The sequence below is a fragment of the Ranitomeya imitator genome, chromosome 7 (assembly GCF_032444005.1).
Source record: "Ranitomeya imitator isolate aRanImi1 chromosome 7, aRanImi1.pri, whole genome shotgun sequence".
Lineage (NCBI taxonomy): Eukaryota > Metazoa > Chordata > Amphibia > Anura > Dendrobatidae > Ranitomeya > Ranitomeya imitator.
Genome location: NC_091288.1, coordinates 204,158,584 through 204,181,764, shown reverse-complemented (window position 1 = coordinate 204,181,764; position 23,181 = coordinate 204,158,584). Strand labels below are relative to the sequence as shown.

At 46.3% G+C, this 23,181-nt stretch overlaps 1 protein-coding gene across 2 annotated transcripts in view; it reads left to right on the top strand.

Annotated features, from left to right (window-relative positions):
• The window catches only part of CLUAP1 (clusterin associated protein 1), a 50,484-nt gene that overhangs the window by 24,054 nt on the left and 3,249 nt on the right, over positions 1-23,181 (top strand). For both annotated transcript variants that reach the window (XM_069734481.1, XM_069734480.1), the window contains exons 6-11: positions 5,970-6,053; positions 8,997-9,130; positions 9,212-9,353; positions 17,351-17,423; positions 22,445-22,552; positions 22,717-22,766. In XM_069734481.1, coding sequence (XP_069590582.1) covers positions 5,970-6,053; positions 8,997-9,130; positions 9,212-9,353; positions 17,351-17,423; positions 22,445-22,552; positions 22,717-22,766 — 591 coding nt within the window. The remainder of the gene's footprint in view (positions 1-5,969; positions 6,054-8,996; positions 9,131-9,211; positions 9,354-17,350; positions 17,424-22,444; positions 22,553-22,716; positions 22,767-23,181) is intronic.

Sequence of the window (23,181 nt, the reverse complement as noted above, 5' to 3'; positions counted from 1 at the left end):
CACCAGCAGAATAGTGAGTGCAGCTCTGGAGTATAATACAGGATGTAACTCAGGATCAGTAATGCAATGTATGTACACAGTGACTGCACCAGCAGAATAGTGAGTGCAGCTCTGGGGTATAATACAGGATGTAACTCAGGATCAGTAATGTAATGTATGTACACAGTGACTGCACCAGCAGAATAGTGAGTGCAGCTCTGGGGTATAATACAGGATGTAACGCAGGATCAGTAATGTAATGTATGTACACAGTGACTGCACCAGCAGAATAGTGAGTGCAGCTCTGGGGTATAATACAGGATGTAACTCAGGATCAGTAATGTATGTACACAGTGACTGCACCAGCAGAATAGTGAGGTCAGCTCTGGGGTATAATACAGGATGTAATGCAGGATCAGTAATGTAATGTATGTACACAGTGACTGCACCAGCAGAATAGTGAGTGCAGCTCTGGGGTATAATACAGGATGTAACTCAGGATCAGTAATGTATGTACACAGTGACTGCACCATCAGAATAGTGAGTGTAGCTCTGGAGTATAATACAGGATGTAACTCAGGATCAGTAATGTATGTACACAGTGACTGCACCATCAGAATAGTGAGTGTAGCTCTGGAGTATAATACAGGATGTAACTCAGGATCAGTAATGTATGTACACAGTGATTCCACCATCAGAATAGTGAGTGCAGCTCTGGAGTATAATACAGGATGTAACTCAGGATCAGTAATGTAATGTATGTACACAGTGACTGCACCAGCAGAATAGTGAGTGCAGCTCTGGGGTATAATACAGGATGCAACTCAGAATCAGTAATGTATGTACACAGTGACTGCACCAGCAGAATAGTGAGTGCAGCTCTGGGGTATAATACAGGATGTAACTCAGGATCAGTAATGTATGTACACAGTGACTGCACCAGCAGAATAGTGAGGTCAGCTCTGGGGTATAATACAGGATGTAATGCAGGATCAGTAATGTAATGTATGTACACAGTGACTGCACCAGCAGAATAGTGAGTGCAGCTCTGGGGTATAATACAGGATGTAACTCAGGATCAGTAATGTATGTACACAGTGACTGCACCATCAGAATAGTGAGTGTAGCTCTGGAGTATAATACAGGATGTAACTCAGGATCAGTAATGTATGTACACAGTGACTGCACCATCAGAATAGTGAGTGTAGCTCTGGAGTATAATACAGGATGTAACTCAGGATCAGTAATGTATGTACACAGTGATTCCACCATCAGAATAGTGAGTGCAGCTCTGGAGTATAATACAGGATGTAACTCAGGATCAGTAATGTAATGTATGTACACAGTGACTGCACCAGCAGAATAGTGAGTGCAGCTCTGGGGTATAATACAGGATGCAACTCAGAATCAGTAATGTATGTACACAGTGACTGCACCAGCAGAATAGTGAGTGCAGCTCTGGAGTATAATTGTAAAAGTAGTAATGGTAGTTCTGTTCTCTATGCTGTGATATATAAGCTCCTGACAGCCGCTTACATTCGTTTGTTCTTGTTCTCGCCTAGTCGCCAGTTTGCTATTAGATCACGGGCATAAACCAGACGGCAGAGAGGAGCCACTATGAGCTGATGGTGAACACACGCACCCCGAGGCCGGCGCGGCCAGCTCTCCATCTGCCGGTCTCTTTGCAGTGCGTCTGCGCCCGTCTGTTTGTAAGACACTAATATAATTCTATTTATTCCTACAAGTTCCAGGCTGCGCGGTGAGATTAATGGTGTAATGTCTGCAGCTCGTCCAGTACGCTGTGGGTGTATTTAGTTCACTCTTGTTTTCTTCTTGCTCGTTTCATCCCAGTGCTATAATTTCTAGGTTTTTGTCACATATGGGAATAAGCGCTATTTTTCCATGCAGCATGGGATGCTGCACCTGATTTCAGCTCTGCAGCCATCCTCTGTGAATCATCTCTGCTGCGCTTTCAAGACGTTTTTCCTACAGAAACTCTATATATTCCATGAGCAAATAGTGACAAATCTGTAGGTGAAGAAGCGTGCGTACCGGCCCGTATAACACGACCGCAGATGAAGCTCATTGGGTCCCATCTCCTCTTAATGTAGACTTAAGCGGCTGTCCAGGCGTTCCCCCGCTCAGCGAATATCATGCAGGGGTACTATTCTGGTTAATGAGACCTTTTCACGATACTCATTGGGTATGCTATTCTATTTTAACCCTTTTAATTTTTGCCTTCTCTTCAAAGCGCCATAACTTATTTTCTTAATCTTTTTTTTTTTTTTTTTTTTTTAGGCAGGCCGGTAGGGATATAAAAAAAAATAATAATAATATATATATATATATATATATATATATATATATATATATATATATATATACGGTATATCATTATATCATACACACAGTACAGACCTAAAGTTTGGACACACCTTCTCATTTAAAGATTTTTCTGTATTTTCATGACTATGAAAATTGCACATTCACACTGAAGGCATCAAAACTATAAATTAACACATGTGGAATTATATACTAAACAAAAAAAGTGTGAAACAACTGAAATTATATCTTATATTCTAGGTTCTTTAAAGTAGCCACCTTTTGCTTTGATGACTGCTTTGCACACTCTTGGCATTCTCTTGATGAGCTTCAAGAGGTAGTCACCGGGAATGGTCTTCCAACAATCTTGAAGGAGTTCCCAGAGATGCTTAGCACTTGTTGGCCCTTTTGCCTTCACTCTGCGGTAGAGCTCACCTCAAACCATCTCGATTGGGTTCAGGTCTGGTGACTGTGGAGGCCAGGTCATCTGGCGTAGCCCCCCATCACTCTCCTTCTTGGTCAAATAGCCCTTACACAGCCTGGAGGTGTTTGGGGTCATTGTCCTGTTGAAAAATAAATGATGGTCCAACTAAACGCAAACCGGATGGAATAGCTTGTCGCTGCAAGATGCTGTGGTAGCCATGCTGGTTCAGTATGCCTTCAATTTTCAATAAATCTCCCACAGTGTCACCAGTAAAGCCCCCCCCACACCATCACACCTTCTCCTCCATGCTTCACGGTGGGAACCAGGCATGTAGAGTCCATCCGTTCACCTTTCCTGCGTCGCACAAAGACACAGTGTTTGGAACCAAAGATCTCAAATTTGGACTCATCAGACCAAAGCACCGATTTCCACTGGTCTAATGTCCATTCCTTGTGTTCTTTAGCCCAAACGAGTCTCTTCTGCTTGTTGCCTGTCCTTAGCAGTGGTTTCCTAGCAGCTATTTTACCATGAAGGCTGCTGCACAAAGTCTCCTCTTAACAGTTGTTGTAGAGATGTGTCTGCTGCTAGAACTCTGTGTGGCATTGACCTCGTCTCTAATCTGAGCTGCTGTTAACCTGCGATTTCTGAGGCTGGTGACTCGGATAAACTTATCCTCAGAAGCAGAGGTGACTCTTGGTCTTCCTTTCCTGGGGCGGTCCTCATGTGAGCCAGTTTCTTTGTAGCGCTTGATGGTTTTTGCCACTGCACTTGGGGACACTTTCAAAGTTTCCCCAATTTTTCAGACTGACTGACCTTCATTTCTTAAAGTAATGATGGCCACTCGTTTTTCTTTACTTAGCTGCTTTTTTCTTGCCAAAATACAAATTCTAACAGTCTATTCAGTAGGACTATCAGCTGTGTCTCCACCAGACTTCTGCTCAACACAACTGATGGTCCCAAGGCAAGAAATCCCACTTATTAAACCTGACAGGGCACACCTGTGAAGTGAAAACCATTCCCGGTGACTACCTCTTGAAGCTCATCAAGAGAATGCCAAGAGTGTGCAAAGCAGTCATCAAAGCAAAAGGCGGCTACTTTGAAGAACCTAGAATATAAGACATAATTTCAGTTGTTTCACACTTTTTTGTTAAGTATATAAGCATGCCCACGTAGTATTTTGCCCAGCGATGAAGTATATTGCCCAGTCACGTAGTATATTGCCCAGTCACATAGTATATTGCCCAGTCACGAAGTATATTGCCCAGCCACGTATGTAACAGGTTAAAAAAAACTTAAAATAAAAAATAACCATATACTCACCTTCCGAGGGGTCCCTTGTAGTCCTGGCACCTGTGTGCGGTGCACTCGGCAGCTTCCGGTCCCAGGGTTGGTATGAGCGTAGGATCTGTGATGACGTTGCGGTCACATGACCGTGACGTCATGGAAGGTCCTTCTCGCATAGCATCCTTGGCTCGGAACCTGCCGCTTGCACTGCTGAGGACACCGTGCACGTCGGAGGGTGAGAATAACGTTTTTTTTTATTATTATTTGTAACACTCGATGGTGGCCCGATTCTAACGCATCGGGTATTCTAGATTATGCATGTCCACGTAGTATATTGGCCAGCCACGTAGTATATTGCCCAGCCACGTAGTATATTGCCCAGCCACGTAGTATATTGCCCAGCCACGTAGTATATTGCCCAGTTACGTAGTATATTGCCCAGTCACGTAGTATATTGCCCAGTCACGTAGTATATTGCCCAGTCACGTAGTATATTGCCCAGTCACGTAGTATATTGCCCAGTCACGTAGTATATTGGCCAGCCACGTAGTATATTGGCCAGCCACGTAGTATATTGGCCAGCCACGTAGTATATTGGCCAGCCACGTAGTATATTGGCCAGCCACGTAGTATATTGGCCAGCCACGTAGTATATTGCCCAGCCACGTAGTATATTGCCCAGCCACGTAGTATATTGCCCAGTCACGTAGTATATTGCCCAGTTACGAAGTATATTGGCCAGCCACGTAATATATTGCCCAGCCACGTAGTATATTGCCCAGTTACGAAGTATTTTGCCCCGTCACGTAGTATATTGCCCAGCCACGTAGTATATTGCCCAGTTACGTAGTATATTGCCCAGTCACGTAGTATATTGCCCAGTCACGTAGTATATTGCCCAGTCACGTAGTATATTGCCCAGTCACGTAGTATATTGGCCAGCCACGTAGTATATTGGCCAGCCACGTAGTATATTGGCCAGCCACGTAGTATATTGGCCAGCCACGTAGTATATTGGCCAGCCACGTAGTATATTGCCCAGCCACGTAGTATATTGCCCAGCCACGTAGTATATTGCCCAGTCACGTAGTATATTGCCCAGTCACGTAGTATATTGCCCAGTTACGAAGTATATTGGCCAGCCACGTAATATATTGCCCAGCCACGTAGTATATTGCCCAGTTACGAAGTATATTGCCCCGTCACGTAGTATATTGCCCAGCCACGTAGTATATTGCCCAGTTACGTAGTATATTGCCCCGTCACGTAGTATATTGCCCAGTTACGAAGTATATTGGCCAGCCACGTATGTAACAGGTTAAAAAAGGCTTAAAATAAAAAATAAACATATACTCCCCATCCGAGGGCCCCTTGTAGTCCTGTCGTCTGTGTGCGGTGCAGGCGGCAGCTTCCGGTCCCAGGGTTGGATGAGCGCAGGACCTGTGATGATGTCGCGGTCAAATGACCGTGATGTCATGGAAGGTCCTTATCGCATAGCATCCTTGGCACCGGAACCTGCCGCTTGCACTGCCGATGAGAGGACGCGACTGCTGACGGTGAGAATAACGTTTTTTTTTAAATTCTTATTATTATTTTTAACATTAAATCTTTTTACTATTGATGCTTCATACGCATCATCAATAGTAAAAAGTTGGTCACACAGGGTTAATAGCTGCGTTAATGGAGTGTGTTACACCGCGGTCCATTAACACTGGCATTAACCCTGTGTGAGCGGTGACTGGAGGGGAGTATGGAGCGGGCATTGACTCACTGCGGGGAGGAAGGAGCGGCCATGTTGCCGCCGGACTGCGCCCGTCGTTGGCAATGGTCGTGTTGCTTGCTGACAGGGACACGGCGCCTTTTATACACCGCACAAAGCATTTACATAATTGATTTTTGAGCTGGGGGGATTGTGACCCTCCTCGGAGCCTTTTTAATAACATTCCTTGTCATTTCGCAGGATTTGAGAGCGGCCGCTATCGCCCGTCCTCTGGAAATTAATGAGACGGAGAAGGTGCTGAGGATGTCCACCAGAGAAGTTTTGGTAAGTGCGTGGCAATTCCCTCACCCAGCCACCCGAGCTTTCTAAAGGGGTCTTCCCAATTCCGATATTTATAACATACCCTTTTTTAATGTTTTTTCCCCCCATAAACTATATCCATTATTAAATAATGAATCTGGGGGGATCCAGTGGGTGAGACCCCAAAGTCCTGTGTGATCGAACAAGAAGTGCACATGTGCGACCACCACTCCTATGGTCAGTGAACTGTCCGGTGGTCGCACATGCTCAGTACTGCTCCACTCCAGCCGGGCACTTCAAGGCCCCCTTTTAGGGGATTAATGGGGTCCCAGGGATCAGTACGTTGACTCTTACTCTTTGGATACGTGATGAACTTGCTAAGCTGGGATATCCTCTAACTTTATTCTCTAAATTTGGTAAATCCCGAGATATTGGGCACCATAGAAAACCCCAAAATGATAACATTAGCGGGACCTTGGATGACACATTCCTCCCCCTTCTATCTTCCCGTGCTTTCAGAGATATATATATATATATATATATAAAAATTTTTTTATAATATTTGGGAGAAAAACATTGTTGGGTGATAAAGGGACGCTCCGGGCAAATCTGATCGGCTGTGTTTCTCCTATAGCGGATGCAGATAATGCAGAGCATCATGTGCAGGTATTTAAAGGGGTTGTCTTATCTTCTTTCTTCTGGAGCTCACTGCTACCCGTCCTCCCGATTTTCCACTCGTTAGGGGTGTTTCTTCTTGATTGACAGCTCAGAGCAGCAGCATTGCTGCGTCTCTGACCCGCTTTGTGCACTTTCTCAAGCAGAGGCAGCTTTACCTCTGCAGCACTGGAGGAGCACAGTAGGACTGTATCTGGCCAGGATCGGGATTTATCAGCATGCGCTGTTCATCCGTCCCTTGCCCCTCGGTGTATAACATCTGGCCCCTTTTCCCTCGGTGTATAACATCTGGCCCCTCGCCCCCCGGTATATAACCTGCAGCACCTCTGCATATAACCTCCGTCCCCCCCGCCATGCCGTCTGTCCTTACTACCATGTGACGGATCGGCCAGTGGTGCAGAGCTCACAGGTACCAGGCGGTCCTGTAACAGGAGCCATTGAGGAGCAGTAACTCGGCCACGAAGTGGTGACCCCATTGTGACCCCGTAATGTTACAGAGCAGGGGGCCGAGTGCTGAGGACCAGGGGGCAGAAAAGTCACCACCGCCCTGCTGACCCCATAACTGCAAAGTCCAGACATCCACTGCTATTAACATCAGCACAAACACAGCGCCCCCATCAGGAGCTTCATGGCCGAGCAGCTGCATGCAGCCGTACATCACCAAGCACAATGCCAAGCGTCGGATGGAGTGGTGTAAAGCCGCCATCACTGGACTCTGGAGGAGACGTGTTCTGTGCAGTGACAGATCACACTGCTCTATCTGCGTCTGATGGAGGAGTCTGGGTTTGGTGATTCCAGGAGAACGTTCCCCCCTGACTGCATTGTGCCCCCTGTACAGATGGTGGAGGGTAATGATATGGGCTGTTATCAGGGGGCGGTCGCAGCTCTTTAGTTCCAATGAAAGGAAATCTTAATGCTTCAGCACAAGACATTATGGACAATTTCAGGAACAGTTTGGTGAAGACCCCTTTCTGTTCCCCATGACTGTGCCCAGTGCACAAGGTGCATAAATACACAGAGGGGGAGTTTGTTGTGGACTCCTGACCCCAACCAGCACCTATGGGATGAGGTATATCGGGGATTGTGAGCGCGGTCTCTCCCCATCATCAGTATCTGACCGCACAAATGCTCTTCTGGATCAAGGCACAGGAATGTATTCATATATAATCTATACATAGTGCTTGAATTCCAGCCTTACAACATACACTTGTCGGCGGCTCTCGGGTGACGCCGTCCTCTCCGTTGTAATCGCCTTGTTGTACATTATAGGAATTCTGAAGATGTACGCAGTCTCCCTGCAGAACGCGCGTCGCCTCCTCTGCCTGTAGCACTTTCTTCTGTCTTGTGAAGCCACATCCTGCTCTACAATTTCCTCTGCTTATAATTAGCGGCTGAACCGTCCTGGAGGAGTCGGATGAGAGACGATTATTTGTCTGAGGATTTCTCGGTTGTAATAATCATGTGTGGATGAAGAATCTTCTTTTCCTACTTGTCCTGGAAACAGTTGATCGCTCAGAGTCTGATCATCCAGGGGGATTACAGATGGATACGTATACATTCGAGCCGGTCACATGCCTGCATCAAGGTGACCGTAAAACTGGCTCGTCATCTTCATTTTTATGCACTTGGATGGCAGAATATGGAACATCCCCTCCAAATCCCGTGATCCATGTTGATGGAGCGGTCCCTGATATGTGCTGGGCTGTGAGGCAGCCATGGAAAACATTATATGGTGGATGTGATCAGTGAGGAGGATAAGGGCTGTAAATCAGAAGTCTCCTCACCTTTTGTGTTTGCTGTGAAGTCTCCATGCACACACGACCATACGCGTCCTGTGGGCAGGACTTTACTATGTAATCTGAGATCAGCATATTGTAGAGGCAGAGACCCTGATTCCAGCTGTGCATCACTTACAGGGCTGCTTGCTGCAGTTTTGATAGAATCCCTGTTTTCTGTGCTGCAATTCTAGAGGAACTGTGAAGGCGGGGCTGTTTATAACCCCGCCCGCTGTCCTCGAGCGGCCAATCAGTGGTGGGGGCGGGTTACACCTTGGTTACACCTAGTCCTGCAGTGCTCTCCTGCTGATAAAACACTGATTGTATTGAAACTGCAGCAAGCTGCTGAGCAAGTGACGCCTGATGAAGATAGTGTGCCGCTATCAAAACGCGGTTGTGCAGTGCAATATATTTTTAATAAAGGTTTGTGCCTTTTAATTTTAACTATTGTACCCTTTTTGCCTCAGCGCTCCTAAAGACCGCGCCATCCTTTGTTTTCCCATTCCCTCCATTTCAGGAACAGTGCCAGAAGATGAAGGATTTTCAGACCAATGGCTCATCGGATGAGGTGACCCTGGAGTCCAAAATAGAAAAGCGCAAAAAGGAGCTGGAGAGGAATCGAGCGAGACTCCAGACCCTGCAGAGCGTCAGGTTAGCGCCTTTTCCTGCACCATTCGTGACCCTTGACGGGCCATTTTAGGTTAATAACGGGCATCTTCTGTGTCTGGACAGACCCGCCTTTATGGATGAGTATGAGAAGTTGGAGGAAGAGCTACAAAAGCAGTATGAGATCTACATGAACAAGTTCCGGAACCTCTGCTTCCTGGAGCAGCAGCTGGAGGACCACCATCGGGTGGAGCAGGAGCGCTTTGAGGTGAGGACACCATGCGCTTTGCCGTGTAGGAGAACCGCAATAACGTTAGATTGGAGCTAGTATTTTCTAACCGAGACGTGTAAATAAGTTGTTCTCTGCAGCCACCACTAGAGGGAGCCATAGGAGCACACTGCGTAAACCGTAGGCAGTACGTTCCTCGGCTCCCCCTAGTGGTGGCTGCAGGTATACAATTTTATCATTTCATTCTGCAGGGGATTCTCATGAGTTCATGTTTTGAGTTTGGAATGAGTATATACCCCATCATATTCCTAGATCCTGTCCTCTATTATTATTCCTGGCGCCATCTCGCAATAATACAGATACAATGTACCTACATCCTACTATGGCATATTGACATTGCAAAGGGTGGTTCGTCATTCAGAACCCTCCCCCCCCCGGAGCGGAATACAAAGAGTGACCTTACCTCCGGCGGACTCTGCACAAGATTTTATGACAAGGTCTCTTATTTCTCTGAATCGGGGAATGCATCTTTCTTTTTTTTTTTTTTTTAACCTTAAACAGCGCCAAATCTGTCCTTGGGTCGCTTCTGGTACTGCAGCTGAATACCAAACACAAGCCGTACACAGGGATGCCCTGTTTTTAGAGGAAAGCGGCTAGGTTTTTTAACCCCCTTTAATGTCCTTTTGTAATTTTATTTAATATATTTTATATCGTCAGAGATACATTTTTCACAGTTGGAGCTCCGAACATCCATTTCACACAGTTGCATGAGAAAATTCTGACAGCCTGCGGACACTACTAGGGGGAGCAATAGGGACCCCGCACAGTGCAGCAGGGACCCTGCACATAGCATACACCAGTAAGGACCCTGCCCGGAGCAGTAGGATCTCCACACAGGGCATGGAGCGGGAAGAGCCCCGTCACATAGCAATAGGAATCCCCCAAATATATATATATATTTTTCATCTTTTACATTTTAAAAAATACAAAAAGGAAAATGGTCTGATGCAAAAGTTAGAGCACCTTTGGAGATTTGTGTTCTGAGTTAACTTTGGCCAAGGTTTCAGACCTTAATTTGCCTGTTGGGGTAATGGCTCGTTCACTATCACCATTGGGAAAGGTCAGGTGATGCAGATTTCTCAGCTTTATAAAAACCCAGCCTCCTCTAACCTTGTGCCAAAAACACAGCAGCCATGGGTTCCTCTAAGCCGCTGCCCAGCACTGTAAAAATAAAAATGGTGGAGGCCCACAAAGCAGGAGAAGGCTATTAGAAGTTAGCAAAGCGTTTTCAAGTTGCCCTTTACTCAGATTGAATTGTAATTAAGAAATGTCAATTACCAGCAACAGTGGAGATCAATATTGGGTCTGCAAGACCAAGCAAACTTTCAGTGAGAGCTGCTCGTAGGATTGCAAGGGAGGAAAATCAGAACCGCCGCTTGACTGCAAAAGACCTTCAGAAAGATTGAGCAGACTCTGGAGTTATGGGACATTGTTCTGCCGTTCAGAGACACCTGCACAAATATGGCCTTCATTGGAGAGTCATCAGAAGAAAACCTCTCCTGCGTCCTCACCGTAAAATTCTGCCATAGATATATGTAAAAGAACATCTAAACAAGCCTGATGCATTTTGGAAACAAGTCCTGTGGACCGATGAGGTTAAAATGTTGCAATGGCCCTCATAGTCCCCTGATCTGAACATTATTGAAAATCTGTGGCTAGAGGTCCAAATAGCAGAGGATGCAAGACGACCCAGGAATCTCACAGAACTGGAGGAATTTTCCAAGGAAGAATGGATGAAAATCCCTCAAACAAGAATTGACAGACTCTTGGCTAGTTACGAAAAGCTGTGATACTTGCAAAAGGGCGTGCTACTAGATACTAACCAGGCAGGGTGCCCAAACTTTTGCATCAACCCATTTTCTTTTTGTAATTGTTAAAACTATAAAAGATGAAGAAAAAAAAAATATATATATATACAGTGGGGCAAAAAAGTATTTAGTCAGTCAGCAATAGTGCAAGTTCCACCACTTAAAAAGACGAGAGGCGTCTGTAATTTACATCATAGGTAGACCTCAACTATGGGAGACAAACTGAGAAAAAAAAATCCAGAAAATCACATTGTCTGTTTTTTTAACATTTTATTTGCATATTATGGTGGAAAATAAGTATTTGGTCAGAAACAAAATTTCATCTCAATACTTTGTAATATATCCTTTGTTGGCAATGACAGAGGTCAAACGTTTTCTGTAAGTCTTCACAAGGTTGCCACACACTGTTGTTGGTATGTTGGCCCATTCCTCCATGCAGATCTCCTCTAGAGCAGTGATGTTTTTGGCTTTTCGCTTGGCAACACGGACTTTCAACTCCCTCCAAAGGTTTTCTATAGGGTTGAGATCTGGAGACTGGCTAGGCCACTCCAGGACCTTGAAATGCTTCTTACGAAGCCACTCCTTTGTTGCCCTGGCGGTGTGCTTTGGATCATTGTCATGTTGAAAGACCCAGCCACGTTTCATCTTTAACCCCTTCCCGACCTTTGACGCATACTCTGCGTCATGAAAGTCGGTGCCATTCCGACCCATGACGCAGCGTATGCGTCATGGAAAGATCGCGTCCCTGCAGATCGGGTGAAAGGGTTAACTCCCATTTCACCCGGCCTGCATGGACAGGGGGAGTGGTAGTTTAGCCCAGGGGGGGTGGCTTCACCCCCTCGTGGCTACGATCGCTCTGATTGGCTGTTGAAAGTGAAACTGCCAATCAGAGCGATTTGTAATATTTCACCTAAAAAAATGGTGAAATATTACAATCCAGCCATGGCCGGTGCTGCAATATCATCGGCCATGGCTGGACACACTAATGTGCCCCCACCCCACCCCTCCGATCGCCCCTCCCAGCCCCCCGATCTGTGGTCTGCTCCCCTCGGTCCTGTGCTCCGCTCCCCCGTCCTCCTGCCCGCTCCCCCCGTGCTCCAATCACACCCCCCGTGCTCCAATCACACCCCCCGTGCTCCAATCACACCCCCCGTGCTCCAATCAAACCCCCCCGCACTCCGATCCCCCCCCCGCACAGCGATCCCCCCCCCACGCACAGCGATTTCCCCCCCCCCCCGTGCTCCCATCCACCCGCCCGCACAGCGATCCCCCACTCCGTGCTCCAATCCACCCCCCCGTGCTCCGACGCCCCCCCCCCCCCCCGTGCCCTGATCTACCCCCCCCCCCCCCCCCCCCGTGCCCTGATCTCCCCCCCCTTATACTTACCTGGCCTCCCGGGGACCGTCCGTCTTCTTTCCTGGGCGCCGCCATCTTCCAAAATGGCGGGCGCATGTGCAGTGCGCCCGCCGAATCTGCCGGCCGGCAGATTCGTTCCAGAGTGAATTTTGATCGCTGAGATAGGTTATATCTTACCCCAACCTTTTTCCCACTAAGGTTGGGGTAAGAACTAGGGGTAGGGGTAGGGTTAGGGTTAGAGGTAGGGTTAGGGTTAGGGTTTCGGTATGTGCACACGTATTCTGGTCCTCTGCGGATTTTTCCGCTGCGGATTTGATAAATCCGCAGTGCTAAACCGCTGCGGATTTATGGCGGATTTACCATGTTTTTTCTGCGCATTTCAATGCGGTTTTACAACAGCGATTTTCTATTTGAGCAGTTGTAAAACCGCTGCGGAATCCGCAGAAAGAAGTGACATGCTGCGGAATGTAAACCGCTGCGTTTCCGTGCAGTTTTTCCGCAGCATGTGCACAGTGATTTTTGTTTCCCATAGGTTTACATTGAACTGTAAACTCATGGGAAACTGCTGCGGATCCGCAGCGTTTTCCGCAGCGTGTGCACATACCTTTAGAATTAGGCTATGCGCACACGGTGCGGATTTGGCTGCGGATCCACAGCAGTATTCCATCAGGTTTACAGTACCATGTAAACATATGGAAAGCCAAATCCGCTGTACCCATGGTGCGGAAAATACCGCGCGGGAACGCTGCGTTGTATTTTCCGCAGCATGTCAATTCTTTGTGCGGATTCCGCAGCGTTTTACACCTGTTCCTCAATAGGAATCCACAGGTGAAATCCGCACAAAAAACACTGGAAATCCACGGTAAATCCGCAGGTAAAACGCAGTGCCTTTTACCCGCGGATTTTTCAAAAATGGTGCGAAAATATCTCACACGAATCCGCAACGTGGGCACATAGCCTTAGAGTTGGGTTGGAATTAGGGTTGTGGTTAGGGTTAGGGGTGTGTTGGGGTTACGGGTGTGTTGGGGTTAGGGTTGTGATTAGGGTTACGGCTACAGTTGGGATAAGGGTTAGGGGTGTGTTGGAGTTAGAATTGAGGGGTTACCACTGTTTAGGCACATCAGGGGGTCTCCAAACGCAACATGGCGCCACCATTGATTCCAGCCAATCTTGTATTCAAAAAGTCAAATGGTGCTCCCTCACTTCCGAGCCCCGACGTGCACCCAAACAGTGGTTTACCCCCACATATGGGGTACCAGCATACTCAGGACAAACTGCGCAACAATTACTGGGGTCCAATTTCTCCTGTTACCCTTGTGAAAATAAAGAAATGCTTGCTAAAACATCATTTTTGAGGAAAGAAAAATGATTTTTTATTTTCACGGCTCTGCGTTGTAAACGTCTGTGAAGCACTTGGGGGTTCAAAGTGCTCACCACATATCTAGATAAGTTCCTTTGGGGGTCTAGTTTCTAAAATGGGGTCACTTGTGGGGGGTTTCTACTGTTTAGGCACACCAGGGGCTCTGCAAACGCAATGTGACGCCCGCAGACCATTCCATCAAAGTCTGCATTTCAAAAGTCACTACTTCCCTTCTGAGCCCCGACGTGTGCCCAAACAGTGGTTTACCCCCACACATGGGGTATCAGCGTACTCAGGAGAAACTGGACAACAACTTTTGGGGTCCAATTTCTCCTGTAACCCTTGGGAAAATAAAAAATTCTGGGCTAAATAATTATTTTTGAGGAAAGAAAACGTATTTATTATTTTCACGGCTCTGCATTATAAACTTCTGTGAAGCACTTGGGGGTTCAAAGTCCTCACCACACATCTAGATTAGTTCCTTTGGGGGTCTAGTTTCCAAAATGGGGTCATTTCTGGGGGATCTCCAATGTTTAGGCACACAGGGGCTCTCCAAACGTGACATGGTGTCCGCTAATGATTGGAGCTAATTTTCCATTTAAAAAGCCAAAAGGCGTGCCATCCCTTCCGAGCCCTGCCGTGCGCCCAAACAGTGGTTTACCCCCACATATGAGGTATCAGCGTACTCAGGACAAACTGGACAACAATATTTGGGGTCCAATTTCTCCTATTATCCTTGGCAAAATAGGAAATTCCAGGCTAAAAAATCATTTTTGAGGAAAGAAAAATTATTTTTTATTTTCATGGCTCTGCGTTATAAACTTCTGTGAAGCACCTGGGGGTTTAAAGTGCTCAATATGCATCTAGATAAGTTCCTTGGGGGGTCTAGTTTCCAAAATGGGGTCACTTGTGGGGGAGCTCCAATGCATAGGCACACAGGGGCTCTCCAAATGCAACATGGTGTCCGCTAACAATTGGAGCTAATTTTCCATTCAAAAAGTCAAATGGCGCGCATTCCCTTCCGAGCCCTGCCGTGTGCCCAAACAGTGGTTTACCCCCACATATGAGGTATCGGCGTACTCGGGAGAAATTGCCCAACAAATTTTATGATCCATTTTATCCTACTGCCCATGTGAAAATGAAAAAATTGAGGCGAAAAGAATTTTTTTGTGAAAAAAAAGTACTTTTTCATTTTTACGGATCAATTTGTGAAGCACCTGGGGGTTCAAAGTGCTCACTATGCATCTAGATAAGTTCCTTGGGGCATCTAGTTTCCAAAATGGGGTCACTTGTGGGGGAGCTCCAATTTTTAGGCACACGGGGGCTCTCCAAACGTGACATGGTGTCCGCTAAAGAGTGGAGCCAATTTTTGATTCAAAAAGTCAAATGGCGCTCCTTCCCTTCCAAGCCCTGCCGTGCGCCCAAACAGTAGTTTACCCCCACATATGAGGTATCGGCGTACTCAGGACAAATTGGACAACAACTTTCGTGGTCCAGTTTCTCCTTTTACCATTGGGAAAATAAAAAAATTGTTGCTAAAAGATAATTTTTGTGACTAAAAAGTTAAATGTTCATTTTTTCCTTCCATATTGCTTCTGCTGCTGTGAAGCACCTGAAGGGTTAATAAACTTCTTGAATGTGGTTTTGAGTACCTTGAGGGGTGCAGTTTTTAGAATGGTGTCACTTTTGGGTATTTTCAGCCATATAGACCCCTCAAACTGACATCAAATGTGAGGTGGTCCCTAAAAAAAATGGTTTTGTAAATTTCGTTGTAAAAATGACAAATCGCTGGTCAAATTTTAACCCTTATAACTTCCTAACAAAAAAAAATTTTGTTTCCAAAATTGTGCTGATGTAAAGTAAACATGTGGGAAATGTTATTTATTAACTATTTTGTGTCACATATCTCTCTGGTTTAACAGAATAAAAATTCAAAATGTGAAAATTGCGAAATTTTCAAAATTTTCGCCAAATTTCCGTTTTTATCACAAATAAACGCAGAATTTATTGACCTAAATTTACCACTAACATGAAGCCCAATATGTCACGAAAAAACAATCTCAGAACCGCTAGGATCCGTTAAAGCGTTCCTGAGTTATTACCTCATAAAGGGACACTGGTCAGAATTGCAAAAAACGGCAAGGTCTTTAAGGTCAAAATAGGCTGGGTCATGAAGGGGTTAATGCCCTTGCTGATGGAAGGAGGTTTGGACACAAAATCTCACGATACATGGCCCCATTCATTCTTTCATGTACCCGGATCAGTCGTCCTGGCCCCTTTGCAGAGAAACAGCCCCAAAGCATGATGTTTCCACCACCATGCTTTACAGTAGGTATGGTGTTTGATGGATGCAACTCAGTATTCTTTTTCCTCCAAACACGACAAGTTGTGTTTCTACCAAACAGTTCCAGTTTGGTTTCATCAGACCATACGACATTCTCCCAAAACTCCTCTGGATCATCCAAATGCTCTCTAGCAAACTTCAGACGGGCCCGGACATGTACTGGCTTAAGCAGTGGGACACGTCTGGCATTGCAGGATCTGAGTCCATGGTGGCGTAGTGTGTTACTTATGGTAGGCCTTGTTACATTGGTCCCAGCTCTCTGCAGTTCATTCACTAGGTCCCCCCGCGTGGTTCTGGGATTTTTGCTCACCGTTCTTGTGATCATTCTGACCCCACGGGGTGGGATTTTGCGTGGAGCCCCAGATCGAGGGAGATTATCAGTGGTCTTGTATGTCTTCCATTTTCTAATTATTGCTCCCACTGTTGATTTATTCACTCCAAGCTGGTTGGCTATTGCAGATTCAGTCTTCCCAGCCTGGTGCAGGGCTACAATTTTGTTTCTGGTGTCCTTTGACCGCTCTTTGGTCTTCACCATAATGGAGTTTGGAGTCAGACTGTTTGAGGGTGTGCACAGGTGTCTTTTTATACTGATAACAAGTTTAAACAGGTGCCATTACTACAGGTAATGAGTGGAGGAAAGAGGAGACTCTTAAAGAAGAAGTTACAGGTCTGTGAGAGCCAGAAATCTTGATTGTTTGTTTCTGACCAAATACTTATTTTCCACCATAATATGCAAATAAAATGTTAAAAAAACAGACAATGTGATTTTCTGGATTTTTTTTTCTCAGTTTGTCTCCCATAGTTGAGGTCTACCTATGATGTAAATTACAGACGCCTCTCATCTTTTTAAGTGGTGGAACTTGCACTATTGCTGACTGACTAAATACTTTTTTGCCCCACTGTATATATATATAGATCATTTCATCTTCAACTTGCTTAAATGTTCACACGAACAGTAATTTTGACCAGGGGTGCACAGACTTCTACATGCCACTGAAGCTACATGTGAGGCCAAAACTAAAAGTTCTCCAGGTGAGACATACGGGGTCTGCGGACCCCAAGAATGTGTAAGACTGTGTCGGAGATAACGGATGCGATTTGTTCGCAGGAGGCAGAAAACACTCTGAGGCTGATGCATAGCAAACTGAGAGAGGAGGAGAACAGACTGCAGAAGTCCGCAGGTAGGATGGACCCCCGATCATCCACATACAGCTGCCTACCTCTGCTACCCATCATCATATACAGTACAGACCAAAAGTTTGGACACACCTTCTCATTTAAAGATTTTTCTGTATTTTCATGACTATGAAAATTGTACATTCACACTGAAGGAATCAAAACTATGAATTAACACATGTGGAATTATATACTTAACAAAAAAGTGTGAAACAACTGAAATTATGTCTTATATTTTAGGTTCCTCAAAGTAGCCACCTTTTGCTTTGATGACTGCTTTGCACACTCTTTGCATTCTCTTGATGAGCTTCAAGAGGTAGTCTCCGGGAATGGTTTTCCAACAATGTTGAAGGAGTTCCCAGAGATGCTTAGCACTTGTTGGCCCTTTTGCCTTCACTCTGCGGTCCAGCTCACCCCAAACCATCTCGATTGGGTTCAGGTCTGGTGACTGTGGAGGCCAGGTCATCTGGCGTAGCACCCCATCACTCTCCTTCTTGGTCAAATAGCCCTTACACAGCCTGGAGGTGTTTGGGGTCATTGTCCTGTTCAAAAATAAATGATGGTCCAACTAAACGCAAACCAGATGGAATAGCATGCCGCTGCAAGATGCTGTGGTAGCCATGCTGGTTCAGTATGCCTTCAATTTTGAATAAATCCCCAACAGTGTCACCAGCAAAGCCCCCCACACCATCACACCTCCTCCTCCATGCTTCACGGTGGGAACCAGGCATGTAGAGTCCATCCGTTCACCTTTTCTGCGTCGCACAAAGACACGGTGGTTGGAACCAAAGATCTCAAATTTGGACTCCTCAGACCAAAGCACAGATTTCCACTGGTCTAATGTCCATTCCTTGTGTTCTTTAGCCCAAACAAGTCTCTTCTGCTTGTTGCCTGTCCTTAGCAGTGGTTTCCTAGCAGCTATTTTACCATGAAGGCCTGCTGCACAAAGTCTCCTCTTAACAGTTGTTGTAGAGATGTGTCTGCTGCTAGAACTCTGTGTGGCATTGACCTGGTCTCTAATCTGAGCTGCTGTTAACCTGCGATTTCTGAGGCTGGTGACTCGGATAAACTTATCCTCAGTGCAGAGGTGACTCTTGGTCTTCCTTTCCTGGGGCGGTCCTCATGTGAGCCAGTTTCTTTGTAGCGCTTGATAGTTTTTGCCACTGCACTTGGGGACACTTTCAAAGTTTTCCCAATTTTTCAGACTGACTGACCTTCATTTCTTACAGTAATGATGGCCACTCGTTTTCCTTTACTTAGCTGCTTTTTTCTTGCCATAATACAAATTCTAACAGTCTATTCAGTAGGACTATCAGCTGTGTATCCACCAGACTCCTGCACAACACAACTGATGGTCCCAACCCCATTTATAAGGCAAGAAATCCCACTTATTAAACCTGAAAGGGCACACCTGTGAAGTGTAAACCATTCCCGGTGACTACCTCTTAAAGCTCATCAAGAGAATGCCAAGAGTGTGCAAAGCAGTCATGAAAGCAAAAGGTTGCTACTTTGAAGAACCTAGAATATGAGACATAATTTCAATTGTTCCACACTTTTTTGTTAAGTATATAATTCCACATGTGTTAATTCATAGTTTTGATGCCTTCAGTGTGAATGTACAATTTTCATAGTCATGAAAATACAGAAAAGTCTTTAAATGAGAAGGTGTGTCCAAACTTTTGGTCTGTACTGTACCACCTCCGCTACCTGTACTCCATCCACATAGCAGCCATCACATACTACCTCCCCTACCTGTACTCCATCCACATAGCAGTCATCATATACTACCTCCGCTACCTGTACTCCATCCACATAGCAGCCATCACACACTACCTCCGCTACCTGTACTCCATCCACATAGCAGCCATCACATACTACCTCCCCTACCTGTACTCCATCCACATAGCAGTCATCATATACTACCTCCCCTACCTGTACTCCATCCACATAGCAGCCATCACACACTACCTCCGCTACCTGTACTCCGTCCACATAGCAGCCATCACATACTACCTCCGCTACCTGTACTCCGTCCACATAGCAGTCATCATATACTACCTCCGCTACCTGTACTCCATCCACATAGCAGTCATCATATACTACCTCCGCTACCTGTACTCCGTCGACATAGCAGCCATCACATACTACCTCCCCTACCTGTACTCCATCCACATAGCAGCCATCACACACTACCTCCACTACCTGTACTCCGTCCACATAGCAGCCATCACATACTACCTCCGCTACCTGTACTCCGTCCACATAGCAGTCATCATATACTACCTCCGCTACCTGTACTCCGTCCACATAGCAGTCATCACGTACTACCTCCCCTACCTGTACTCCATCCACATAGCAGTCATCATATACTACCTCCCCTACCTGTACTCTATCCACATAGCAGCCATCACACACTACCTCCCCTACCTGTACTCCATCCACATAGCAGTCATCATATACTACCTCCCCTACCTGTACTCCATCCACATAGCAGTCATCATATACTACCTCGCCTACCTGTACTCCATCCACATAGCAGTCATCACGTACTACCTCCCCTACCTGTACTCCATCCACATAGCAGTCATCATATACTACCTCCCCTACCTGTACTCTATCCACATAGCAGCCATCACACACTACCTCCCCTACCTGTACTCCATCCACATAGCAGCCATCACATACTACCTCCCCTACCTGTACTCCATCCACATAGCAGTCATCATATACTACCTCCGCTACCTGTACTCCATCCACATAGCATCCATCATATACTACGTCGCCTACCTGTACTTCATCCACATAGCAGCCATCATATACTACCTCCGCTACCTGTACTCCGTCCACATAGCAGCCATCATATACTACCTCCCCTACCTGTACTCCATCCACATAGCAGCCATCACATACTACCTCCCCTACCTGTACTCCATCCACATAGCAGTCATCATATACTACCTCCGCTACCTGTACTCCATCCACATAGCAGCCATCATATACTACGTCGCCTACCTGTACTTCATCCACATAGCAGCCATCATATACTACCTCCGCTACCTGTACTCCGTCCACATAGCAGTCATGATATACCATCTCCGCTACCTGTACTCCATCGACATAGCAGTCATCATATACTACCTCCGCTACCTGTACTGCGTCCACATAGCAGTCATCACACACCACCTCCGCTACCTATACTCCATCCACTTAGCAGTCATCATATACTACCTCCGCTACCTGTACTCCGTCCACATAGCAGCCATCACACACTACCTCCCCTACCTGTACTCCATCATCATATACTACCTCTGCTACCTGTACTCCATCCACATAGCAACCATCATATACTACCTCCCCTACCTGTACTCCCTCCACATAGCAACCATCATATACTACCTCCGCTACCTGTACTCCGTCCACATAGCCGTCATCATATACCACCTCCCCTACCTGTACTCATCCACATAGCAGCCATCACACACTACCTCCGCTACCTGTACTCCATCCACATAGCAGCCATCACACACTACCTCCCCTACCTGTACTCCATCCACATAGCAGTCATCATATACTACCTCCCCTACCTGTACTCCATCCACATAGCAGCCATCACACACTACCTCCGCTACCTGTACTCCATCCACATAGCAGCCATCACACACTACCTCCCCTACTTGTACTCCATCCACATAGCAGTCATCACACACCACCTCCCCTACCTGTACTCCTCCACATAGCAGTCATCACACACTACCTCCGCTACCTGTACTCCATCCACATAGCAGCCATCACACACTACCTCCCCTACCTGTACTCCATCCACATAACAGCCATCACATACTACCTCCCCTACATGTACTCCATCCACATAGCAGCCATCACACACTACCTCCCCTACCTGTACTCCATCCACATAGCAGCCATCACACACTACCTCCGCTACCTGTACTCCATCCACATAGCAGCCATCACATACTACCTCCCCTACCTGTACTCCATCCACATAGCAGCCATCACACACTACCTCCGCTACCTCTACTCAATCCACATAGCAGTCATCATATACTACCTCCGCTACCTGTACTCCATCCACATAGCAGTCATCATATACTACCTCCGCTACCTGTACTCCATCCACATAGCAGCCATCACGTACTACCTCCCCTACTTGTACTCCATCCACATAGCAGCCATCACATACTACCTCCCCTACCTCTACTCCATCCACATAGCAGCCATCACACACTACCTCCGCTACCTCTACTCAATCCACATAGCAGTCATCACATACTACCTCCGCTACCTGTACTCCATCCACATAGCAGTCATCACACACTACCTCCCCTACCTGTACTCCATCACATAGCAGCCATCATATACTACCTCCGCTACCTGTACTCCATCCACATAGCAGCCATCACATACTACCTCCCCTACTTGTACTCCATCCACATAGCAGCCATCACATACTACCTCCCCTACCTCTACTCCATCCACATAGCAGCCATCACACACTACCTCCCCTACCTGTACTCCATCCACATAGCAGCCATCATATACTACCTCCGCTACCTGTACTCCATCCACATAGCAGCCATCACATACTACCTCCCCTACCTGTACTCCATCCACATAGCAGCCATCACGTACTACCTCCCCTACTTGTACTCCATCCACATAGCAGCCATCACACACTACCTCCGCTACCTGTACTCCATCCACATAGCAGCCATCACGTACTACCTCCCCTACTTGTACTCCATCCACATAGCAGCCATCACACACTACCTCCGCTACCTGTACTCAATCCACATAGCAGTCATCACATACTACCTCCGCTACCTGTACTCCATCCACATAGCAGTCATCACACACTACCTCCCCTACCTGTACTCCATCACATAGCAGCCATCACGTACTACCTCCGCTATCTGTGTGTTACATAACTAGTAGCTCATACTTCCAGCTTCTCGCACATGAGCCCGGGGTGTCGGTCCCATGTTTCTCATGGATTTATCTGCTTTAGTTAGTAATGAAGATTCGGACAGTGAGATCCAGGAGGACGACGGCTCTGACGAGATGGAGGACGAGGACAGAAGACTCGGCAGGTTCCAGATGGGGCGCAGCATGCAAGGTACTGCGCTCTAGTATGCGGTGTGCCACGTCCCGGCATCCTCAGCACAGGGCGTCTGCACAACTACTGATTTCTGGGAACATTAACCCTTTCTTTTTGATGATTGCAGCAAGAGGCAGAAGTGTCTCACAGGGGACGCGACTAACAAATGTGTGTTGTTACAGGGAGGGGAGGCCGTATTGTGGGGACCATGCACGGAGGCGACAGCGACGAGGTAAGTGACCGCCGAGGATGACCACCATACGGCTCAGTCTACTAAACCCGGAAATCGATACTGTGGCCCCGAGTCATCATTTGTGATAGTTTTTTCTTTAAGTCACTTTTTCCTCTTTTTTTTTTTTCTTTCTTTTGTGCTATACAATGACATCTTTTGCTCCATAGTCTTCAACATAATCGTGCACATGGTTCATGAATTTTGCCCAAAACCCCCAATTTTTTTTTCTTTCTCTAAAAAGGGCACAAAAAGGGTACGCACCACTAAAATATCACACATTTTGTAAAAAAACAAAAAAAAAACACATGTACATAAAATTATTTGTAGGTGGAGAGGAGGGGCAGATTTGAGACTTGGAAAGAAAAATTGAAACAGATAAAAGCATCTTGAAATCTCAAAGATGTACCATAATGAC